General features: G+C 36.5%; 2 protein-coding genes and 1 long non-coding RNA gene across 3 annotated transcripts in view; 1 reads left to right on the top strand and 2 right to left on the bottom strand.

Moving 5' to 3' along the window:
* Positions 1–1,142: 1,142 nt before the first annotated feature.
* LOC109580475 (uncharacterized) lies at positions 1,143–3,604 on the bottom strand. Its single transcript, XM_019993713.1, has 6 exons — positions 2,809–3,604; positions 2,124–2,621; positions 1,833–2,036; positions 1,690–1,784; positions 1,409–1,635; positions 1,143–1,347 (listed from the first exon to the last, which is right to left on the bottom strand). The coding sequence occupies exons 1-5, from the start codon at positions 3,137–3,139 to the stop codon at positions 1,474–1,476; spliced, it is 1,290 nt and encodes a 429-aa protein (XP_019849272.1). The 5' UTR covers positions 3,140–3,604; the 3' UTR covers positions 1,143–1,347; positions 1,409–1,473.
* A 1,532-nt stretch (positions 3,605–5,136) lies between these two features.
* Positions 5,137–10,501, bottom strand: part of LOC109584363 (dual specificity mitogen-activated protein kinase kinase 5-like) — a 32,777-nt gene continuing 27,412 nt past the window's right edge. Inside the window, exon 7 of the mRNA XM_020000102.1 lies at positions 5,137–5,302. Within this exon, the coding sequence (XP_019855661.1) occupies positions 5,233–5,302 (70 nt within the window). The 3' untranslated portion in view covers positions 5,137–5,232. The remainder of the gene's footprint in view (positions 5,303–10,501) is intronic.
* Positions 9,041–9,670, top strand: LOC109584404 (uncharacterized). The gene is made up of 2 exons (XR_002185991.1): positions 9,041–9,324; positions 9,416–9,670. It is a non-coding gene; the product is annotated as an uncharacterized LOC109584404 (long non-coding RNA).

Genomic DNA, 10,501 nt, shown 5'->3' with positions numbered 1-10,501 from the left:
AAAGGCTGACTGGAAATGGCAAGTGCATGGGATTATATAGACATGAGGCAAGTGGGCAGATGGGCGGTACAAGAGTTATAAAACCTTGCTTATAAAACTTTGGTTATAAACTTCAAATTAGCCATGAGTTAAGAAAACTGGCCAAACACAGTTGATGTGCTCAACTTCACCTTCTTCATATAATCCAGAATAGCTTGCAGCCGCTTCGCGGCCTTAGCCATTCTGACAATTATACTGCTTATCAGCAGCAGCAAGACTGTTTTAAGAGTGAAACAACACAGCCGCCATTTCTCTATGAATATCATTATTTACATCATTTTGTGACGTACCTACATTTTTCAAATTCCACGCAGCTGCTCCCACTTCCGTCCCAAACTAAACTGGGATATAGTATACGTATTCTTAACAACAGAATTCTTACATATAAAATTATAACTATAATTAATTTTATTATACACTATGACCATAGCATTGCATTCATTTATACACTTAATTATAGTTGTACAATTATGCATACATTAATTTTTATTTATTTATTCTTTTGTCCATAAATCTTTTTTAGAGGAAGCACTGCTGTTGACATTTCGTTGTCACGATAGCCTACTCCACTATGATGGCTGCAAACTGTTTGTTGGATCAAATTTGAGGCACAGCAAATAGCATAGTCAGCTGAATCAAACTTTTTTGGCCAAAGTTAGGATCTATGACTAATAAAAAGACAGGATATTCTATAAAATGATTTTAATTACCATTTTTACGACCTGGGCGCTACGCCCCCAGGTCGTCATATAATTGATTTCACTCACGTGAGATATATATAATTATTTGTACGTCCCACTTACATTTCTTCTATACATGTTGTATTAGAGAAATAACAAGCCTTAGCAACCACCCTCCCACGCTACTTAAGTGGGTGTGGTTACAGCAAAGAAAATGGCAGCTTGCACATGGGACAAAGTTATGAGCTTTCTAACAGCAAGAGAACATAGAGATACTGTCTAAAGTCTTTTCTGGAAGCATTAGAAGGTAGAGAGAACCTTCATAAGTCTTAATAAGAACCCAGCTGTACATGCAAAGTGGTGAAAACAATTATAGGAATATTTTTACACTGTTACGCTTGTTTATAATTTGATTAAGCCAATTTGTAAAAAAAAACAAGTATCCTTCTTCAACTGAACATATGACATCTGATTTCATGTGAGTGACTCTTGAATGAGATAACAAACCATCTTCAAAAAAGTTTTGACAGGCTTCCAAGAACTTCAGAGTAATACTGACACTGCACACATCATCGGCATTCGGGTTTTCTTGAATATAATTGGACAACTCCATTAGAACATGATCTTGCTATTAATAACAAGAATATAAAGTAAGTCAATTAATAAGGTAAGTTAAATCTACTTGTAACCTGCATTATTTATGCTGGAGCAACATTTAACTTCGTCCAAGCATCTCGAATGACATAAGCCTCTTTCATTTTAGGTATACCATTCTTGTTAGGCCTTTACTCACTCTCTCACAAACTCGCTTATAAAGCGAAACAATAGTTTCCCATCCAAATTCCACACCTTTCAATGTAAAGTCTTTTGTTCCATTTTGTTGCAAAGAGAAAAGTTTGTTGATTATATTCTTGAGCTATTATGTTCAAGAATAATTATACAGTACACATGCGTGCACATTCTATCTCACTTGATGACTAGGACATATCATCCAATGAATGTGGTTCGGTGGATCAAAAGGATTTAGCATTTTGGGACTGACTTTGAAAGGTTCATGATCATCACCTAAACATAAATTTTTTAATTTCATTTTTTATAAAACCATATGTGTACCACTTGTAATGGGATACACTCCAAAATGACTATGAGTTGCTTTAAGAGTTGTTAAATTTACAGATGTGCCATCACAAACCAGCAGAAGAGTCTTAAGCCCATGCAAGTGAAACAGTTTAACTGTTTCCATGACACATGAATAAATAAATTTGCTTTCAAGTGTCTTTGAGCTTGTAAAATAAGGGCCGATGATGTCAAAATCTCCTACATGTAAAAACATAACTAAAAAATTATTGCTATGATATATCCAGAAAAGTACTACCAAATGTTCAGAAAAATTAGTAAAAATACCTGCCAGATCTCTCCATAAAAACTGGAGTATGTATGATGTTTGCTGAAATTTACTTTCATTAGAAAGTAGCTGGTATATATCAGACAGAGATGACTGTTGATCATGTGTCATGCACAATCCAATGATGGTCTGACTTCTGGAATTCCAGATCAGCCTACTCATCACCTTCACCTCATCAAAGATTAGTACACCTACATTCTTTGATTCCTGTCTCCATTCTCTTCTTCTATATTTGCAACAGACTATAAACTGAGCTACCTGATCAGCAATACTTTCATGATTAGCTCCACATTGGTGTAGAAAGGCCCCTTTGTATGCTAGAAGTGTGGATCGAGAGGGAAGTTGCAGTATACTAAAAGACTTTAAGGCATCATATGCTGTAGGGCTACACGTGAAAACTACTAAAGCTAATCTTAATAATAAAACAAGTGCATGGAAATAAAAAGTATACCATTCTAATTGTAATTGAGCTCCATTTATAGCCTTTTTCCCAGAATCTATAATAATGATGCACATAATGTCATTCATATCACTATACATGCATCAGCTTATTCTGGCTCTGATCTAGAGTAAACTGCTCCACTTCACTATTCTTGTCACTTTCCCAAATATATCTCATCCTCTGAGCAACACCATGCATCTCTCCCTCAGCAAATATGTCATTTAACTCTTTTCTACACTTACCTTTAATTACAGTCATAACATTGTTCAATTCTTCATTCTGTTCCTCATCGAAAGTGACCTTTTCAGCAAAATACTGATTAAGCTTCCGTGACATGCTGTCTTTTGAAATCTTTTGGCTAGCCTTTCTCTTCACTTGACTATTGGGTGACATATATGTCAACCTAGCTCTTGATGTAGCACACTGTCTCTTTAACTTTTTCGAAGGGCTCTCTTCACTTGTACGCCTCACTTGCCTCTCCAAATTGCATTTCAAACAGACACTTTGACAACAAAGCAATTCCTCTGACTTCCTTTTCATTTGGCTAGAATTTCTTGGTAGTTCATGCCACATTTCACATGTGATGGAATCAATTCAAGTAAAAGGAATCATAGTCTTACGAACACCTTTGATATCAAAGTGAATTATTGCCTGGTACTCATCATACTTTCTTACTGGAATTCCAGGGCAAAACATAAAAGTAGTAGAGAAAGGTGAGTATTTCTTGCACAGCCTCTGAAGATCTTCTAAGGGAGAATCTAGTATACATACTCCCAGATTCTACCTCTCTTAATAAAATATGGACCATGTATTGATTAAGAGTGACAGATATCTTGCATCTAGCTACTAGTAGGACCAACAGGAGGATGGAGATACAACTGCTTGTGATGCAAGACTAGACACGACTGCTCATTTTAAGTGCACCATGTGACTCCAAATACATCTTGAGATTCTAAAAACTTGGCTATTTCTTCCAAAAACAGGTAGTGCTGGGCGATATTGAAAATTTTGAAACGATACGATATGATACGATATTGCCTAAAAATGAAGATAGCGATACTTTTTATTGATAAGTTATTAAGCCACACCCATTAACTTTAATATTACTAAAACAGCTAAATAAAGCTATTTCTGAGAACAATTATTATTGAAAAGCATTATAAAAACATTCTTTGGCTTCATATAGTTCAGCTACTTCATCTACTTTCCAAGAAAATACATTTTAGTAATTTTCGAGATGTTACTCCTATAGTTAATTAACCATTTATTAAAGTTATGTAACCATTTTGTGGGTGTGGTCTCGTTATCGATATTTCCTTTAAATTTTTTCGATATTGATAAGTATCGATACCGCATTATATCGATTAAATATCATTAGTTTTGATATATCACCCAGCGCTAAAAACAGGAAAGATGTAGAAAGAAGAAAGCAAAGTGGAACAGCATTGCTGGGATTCAGAGCCATCACAATTCAAATACAACGTTGATCAACAATCAAACCAGGACGCACATGTTGTCAATAGTAACCCCACCTATTTATCACGTGATTATAATTATTCATTGGCAACATAACACAGACGTATAACGATATGTGACTTTGAGCAAACACACCATCATGCAGCAACTTGTATAGGGCCGTTCCATAATCTCTTTAAATATTACGTACTTTAGTGATTACTCATTTAACATTTTTAAGGTGTCAGCAGGGCTTGCTGGCAACCTTTCAATAATGATGTATTCTCACAATATTTTCTAATTTTCATTTGTAATATCATTCTTCGGTTTCATTATTGTAAAATTTTTATTAAATTAAAAATTAAAATAAAAATTACAATTAATCAAAAAGTAGCATTACCACACTAAATCTTGGCTTAAAATTGCTTCCCTCCACTATTTTGTCTTGTATTGGGCACAGTCACATAGTCGTGTAGATGGGGGAACATAGCAAGAGTTTGTTTGCATTAAAATATCAGCAAATTTAAGGCTAGATCACTAAGCTCAGGTGCAAAGAAACAGCTAAGAAACTATTCTGAAGTCTTATTAGCTATATAAAGTTGAAATATGCATGATAATTCATCATTAGCCACGGTACCTTTTTCGCAAACAGATGCTTTTGTCACTGAACTATTTGAAAGCTTTATATGAGATCCAAAATTGTTTCTTTGCTCACAAATCTTACATTTAACTTGCAAATTTTTCAATGAAACCTCTGTCAGTGTCCCCCACCAATAAGTATTTTTAAGCCTGATACAGAACTGTTGCCCAAAATCAATGCTTTAGACCTGATATGAGCATTGATAGAGCCCTGACAGCCATCATTGCTGAATCAGTCTGGCCTGATCCAGTATTGATGCTTATTGGCCTGTACTGTGGCTGACTTTCAAATTTTATGAGGGCTGATTGCCAAAATTCATGGTCCATGTCCGATATCTAAACAGGCTTAGATTGACCCAGTCCTGATTTACGTACTAAAACTCTGCAGTGCACATCATTGCGTTACCACAACCAATACCAAACAAAATGGCGGAAATGCAACTTTTGAGCCAAAATTTAGAGTGGAAATGCTACTATTTGATAATTTTAGCTATGTTTTCAATGACACTTTTCAATTAATTTCAGCAAAAAAATTTGAGGTGTAGGTACCCTCTACTTTGATTGTTATCTCGTTAGTATAAAAGTAGATGTAATTTACTAACTTTTACAGCCATGACAACTTTAGTAGGAGAATGAAAAGTCCTAAAAATAACACAATAAGAAATTGACAATAAAAATTCAGTATACATTATACAGTAGAATGCTTTAAAAAAGGTAAGTAGCGAAAATAGAGCACAGTATAGAAGAGAACTTCGTAGGTAGCTCGTAAGTAGTTATTTTACTTCGCTTCTCTTTCTTACTCTTTGCTGTGCTACACTCAGGAAGTATTGCAGTACCGCCCAGCCACATGTTCTGTAGCAGCAAGCGCTCACGCACTCTAGACGCTCACAAAGGACTTAAAGATGCTTCTATTGGCTGTCCGTACCCTCAAAATTTATCTCTACTTCTGCTCTCTGCTTTAGGAGCCTGCTTAGGATGGTCTTTGCTCAATTCTACAGTCGAGCTAATGTATGCTACTGACCACGTGCACTACTACTACTGTCACATTACGCATGCAGAGTACCAAACTACCTACACCACAGCAGAGTAACTGCGGAGTAGCTACTTAGCTTTTTTAAAGCACTGTACAGTATGTATGGTACTGGTAAATACTAAATGACATGTTAATCTGTGTAAATGCAAAAATTTGAAAATATTTTACACAATACTAAATTAGTAACACACTTCTTAACACAAAAAAGACATCAAACACTATGTAACACTAATTGAAATTTACAAAAGAGTGATAATGTTGCACAATAACATGTTGGGATTGTCAGTATGACTAAATAACGTAGGTCAGAATAATTTGTGGCTGAAATTATTTGTAATTTCTTCCCAAGACTAAAAATGCAAAACAAATGCTACTTTATCATGAAACAGTTTGGTATTGCATCCTGCCAGTTTTCTTGTTTTAGTAACCAGTTCCTTTCACAACTTTTTTTACCTTTTCACTTATTCCACCAGTTAGTATTTATTAACATAGGTTTGACTTATTATCACCATAACATGAAAAACCAAATATTTGCAGCAAAAAACTCAAAGTTAGAGATGCCCAAGCAAGAAGCTAATAGATAGAGAATGAGCTACAATTAGTGAATGACTTCATTAAAGCTGCTTATAAAAGATAATAAGCTCAACAACAAACACATGGTTGTACAGTGCTGAACTACAGTACATTCATCATTGTTCTTAAAGAAGAGCCTGCTTAGCTGCACAATCATGCATTAGTAGTGTTAGTCTGTAAAGATCTATTAATTTTAACCAAAAAGGGGTGTGACCAAAATCGCAGCTCACTCCAATTGCAATTTTTTACCATCCCCTAGATTCAAAATACTAGATCTATGCCCATAATGGTCTATCTTCATAAGACACTCGTGCAAGACAATTTCAAAGATAGAGCCATACCATATATAAGGCAGTACATTAATTAATGTGTCCTTTGTAGGAGATATGCTGCCTCTCCCTACAGACCTCCTACTCCTCCAATGTCTGAGTTTCATGTGAAGTAGAGTTTCACAGGAGAGACATCAACTACCTGCTGCTGAACAACTACTAGCTCAACTTACTAGAGCTAAGGTGTTCCCTAAACTTGATGCTAACTCAGGTTTTTGGCAAATTCCCTTGGCACCAGAGTCTGCATTGCTCACTACATTTATCACTCCATTTGGTCGTTATTATTTTTATCGCCTACCATTTGGCATTACATCAGCTCCAGAGCATTTTAATCGAAGGATCTCTGACATACTGACTGGAGCTCAAGGAGTGGTGAGTATGACAGACAATATACTAGTCTTTGGAAAAGACCAGGACAAGCATGATGCATGCCCACGGGAAGCTCTAAGACAAATTAAAGAAGCTGGGTTAACACTAAATAGAGATAAGTGCCAGTTTTCTAAATCATGAGTCAATTTTTTAGGTCAAGTGGCGGATAGTACAGAAATAAATCCTGGTCCAGACAAAATATTAGCTATTCGCCAAGTGAAAGAGCCTCACAATATCAATGATACTCGGAGATTCTTAGGAATGTGTAACCAGATGCATTCCAAATCTGACTGACAAAACTTAGGTTTTACAGGAGTTGCTGCTGAAAAATACCGAGTGGACATGAGAGCAGGCTCAGAAGGAGCGATTCACAGTCTCAAGGAGATTTTGTCTACAGCCCTTGTTCTCTCTTTGTATGACCCTAATGCTAAGACAACAGTATCAGCAGATGCTTCTAATTATGGATTGGGAGCAGTACTACTTCCAACTCAGTCAGAAGGGGAGGTAAAGCCAATTGCATACTGTAGGTCGGGATATATTCGTGGCTGCTTATTTTTGCGATAATAAAAACTAATAAAAAGGTTCAATTAAATACCATGGAAACCAATTGATTGTTGCTATGACAATAAGACCACATGTTTATACAATTACAGTGTTCAGCAGCTAATTATCTATTTTTTAGCAGCTTTAGTGGGAGCCATCCAGTTCTTCATCCACTATCTTCTTGTATGGACCACTACCTTTGAGCTTTTTGCTGGAAATCCTTGCCGCTCCACTTGCTGGTGATATTTAACCACGCCCAAGTTAATAAATGGGTAGAGAGTCCCAAAAATGGGCCAAGATACGGCGAGGCAGAGTGAAGAGAGTAGCTCTGGTTGAAACAGCTCCAAAGAGACCAAGCATTAGTAACAGTAAGAAGCCCAAAAACACTGCAACAGAGTCCTTTGCTATTAATATTGCGGATTTTTCAATTAAAATTGCATCTGGTAACCATGGTAATTGCTGAGTGCAGGAAAAAATCGCGAAAATAAGCAGCCGCGAATATATCCCAACCTACGGTATGTGTCTAGATCATTATATTCTGTTGAACAGAGATATGCACAGATAGAAAAGGAGGCACTGGCTTTTACGTGGGCGTGAGAGAGACTATGAGACTATTAGATTGGAATCAGATTTCACATACAAACAGATCACAAACCTCTCGTTCCTTCATTTAGTAACAAATCTTTTGAAAATCTACCAATTCCAGTTCAGCGATTCAGACTTCGTATGATGAGATTCGACTATACGATAGCTCATGTACCAGGAAAGCAGTTGATTATTGCAGATACTCTGTCAAGAGCTCCTTCAAGGGAACCAGTTGAGAGTGATTTGTTGCTACAACATGAAACAAGAGCCTTCATTGAGATGATTGTCAATGGACTACCAGCTACAGAGAAAAGATTGGAAGAGATAAAATGCTCTCAAGAACAGGATGAAATTTGCAGAGAGATAAAACAGTATTGTCTACAACGCTGGCCTCATAAAAGTCAAGTCAGCCAGAGAGTACATCCATACTACACTGTATCAGCAGAAATCTCATGTGAAGGATTGCTGTTACGGGTATCTCCAATTATCATTCCACAGTCTCTTAGGAAAAAGGCTCTACAACAAATACACGCTGGTCATCAAGGAATCACAAAATGTCGAGACAGAGCCAGACAGTCAGTTTGGTGGCCTGGATTATCATCTCAGCTACAGGATGTAGTATCTAGCCATCAAATATGTTGCCAGCATTACTCTCAATAAGAAGAACCTATTAATCCATCAGAGCTCCCATAACTGCCTTGGCAGAAGGTCAGGATGGATTCGTTTGACTACAAAGGGTCAATATACTTACTCATTATTGACTACTACTCCCGTTATATTGAAATAGCAAAGCTCAGTAAGACAGCAGTTGGAGAAGTCATGAATCATTGTAAGAGTATTTTTGCTAGACATGGCATTCCAGAGATGGTGGCATCTGATAATGGACCACAGTTTGCAGCTGGATCTTTTGAAAAGTTAGCTCAAGGCTACAACTTTGATCATGTCACTAGTAGGCCTTATTATCCACAGAGTAATGGGGAAGCTGAGAGAGCAGTCAAAACAACCAAGGACTTGCTGAAAAAGGAAGGTGACTCCTACTTATCACTACTCACATACACAGTCTTTTCACCAAATGCAGATCACGTGAGAATTTATTTTCCCCGTGACGTCATAATGGCGGGAAAGTAATGGCTGGCCTTGTGTTGCTTTTTGTGCAATTGATATGATGCTGGATGGTTTATAGTTCTATATAACAGCCTCAAACTGAAAGCAAGGATGTGTAGAATCATTAGGTTAGTTTTTTTAGTTGAAAATTTAGCTATACTTTAGCATTAATTCCTGGTGCTTGTAACTAGTCTTTTCTATCTTGCTCTATAACAATAGTGAAACAGACCAGAACTGTTCAATATTAGTGATGCAATTGGCCAATCAATAGATGACCTTGTATGCAAAGATTTGTTTTGATACTTTTGTTGCAAATGACAGGGGCATCGGGATGCTGTAAAATCCGGACTGCGGAATAACGGAATACGGAATAACTGGAATTTTGTAGCTACTTTTGAATTTTAATTTTTTTTAATTTGAAGTATCATCACGTGATATGCCATGCACCATTGAACCCGTTTTTTGTGATAAACAATGTGATTAAAATGGCAGCTGTGAAGTGCGATGATGATTCAGTGTCTCCTTTAAAGAAGAAGTCAAGGTGAGAGTTTTGTATCATGAGACAGTACTTTTAGTGCTTAGTAGAGATGAAGCCGCGAGCGACTCTGATGACTCTGATTGTGTGATAACGTCTTACACACAGGCCGCCGTGGAGAAGGACGACGTAGTCCTAGTGATCAAGTCTAGTAACTCGGACAGTGATGATGATTTACTACCTGTAATGGCGTCTAAAAAGAAGTGGCCTACAAAGAAGAAGATTAAATTGAAGTAAATTAATTTAATCATCAATTAATTTTATTCTTAATTAATTTTATTAATGCGTACATACATAATTACTTTTATTTACATTCTTGTTTAGATTTGATAATTTGGAGTCATACTTAAAGAAAGATCCTGAGTATTATGACAACAATAAGAAGCTGCCTATATTAGAGGGTATATCACACGACAAAAAACGTCATTACTCTGTACACAATATTATTTGTCTGCTTCTACATCCAAATCTACAGTCTTCCACTTTTGCTTGTTCTACCATTCCAACGTTTGTCAATGACAATGTTTCTTTTGTTATTAATCTGGATGCTTTGGATGATTCTCGTGATGTGTTAGCAGATGATATGGAAAGCTGGAGGAACAATGGAGTCAACACAACTTACTTCAACGTTCGTGTTTCCAGCATTAAAGTCAAGAATATTACTATTTGTTCCTTGGATGATGCAACGTACTCATTAAGACGGGTTTATCGGATCCATTCTACTGACAACAGTCTCGAGAAGCTCACTGCACATGTCTATGGTGAGCAAT

The sequence above is a fragment of the Amphimedon queenslandica genome, unplaced genomic scaffold, assembly GCF_000090795.2.
Source record: "Amphimedon queenslandica unplaced genomic scaffold, v1.1 AMPQUscaffold_13522, whole genome shotgun sequence".
NCBI classification, from domain to species: Eukaryota; Metazoa; Porifera; class Demospongiae; order Haplosclerida; family Niphatidae; genus Amphimedon; species Amphimedon queenslandica.
The sequence above is the reverse complement of the archived record's forward strand: the minus strand, read 5'-3'. Positions and strand labels throughout refer to the sequence as shown.

Bases quoted from the DNA above. Each gene is read 5' to 3' on its own strand.
- LOC109580475 (XM_019993713.1), bottom strand. From the start codon at position 3,139: ATGTGGCATGAACTACCAAGAAATTCTAGCCAAATGAAAAGGAAGTCA. The intron at 2,037-2,123 runs GTATTTTTACTA...TTTTACATGTAG, and splicing joins TTTATGGAGAGATCTGGCAG to GAGATTTTGACATCATCGGC. The intron at 1,785-1,832 runs GTACACATATGG...ATTTATGTTTAG, and splicing joins AGTGTATCCCATTACAAGTG to GTGATGATCATGAACCTTTC.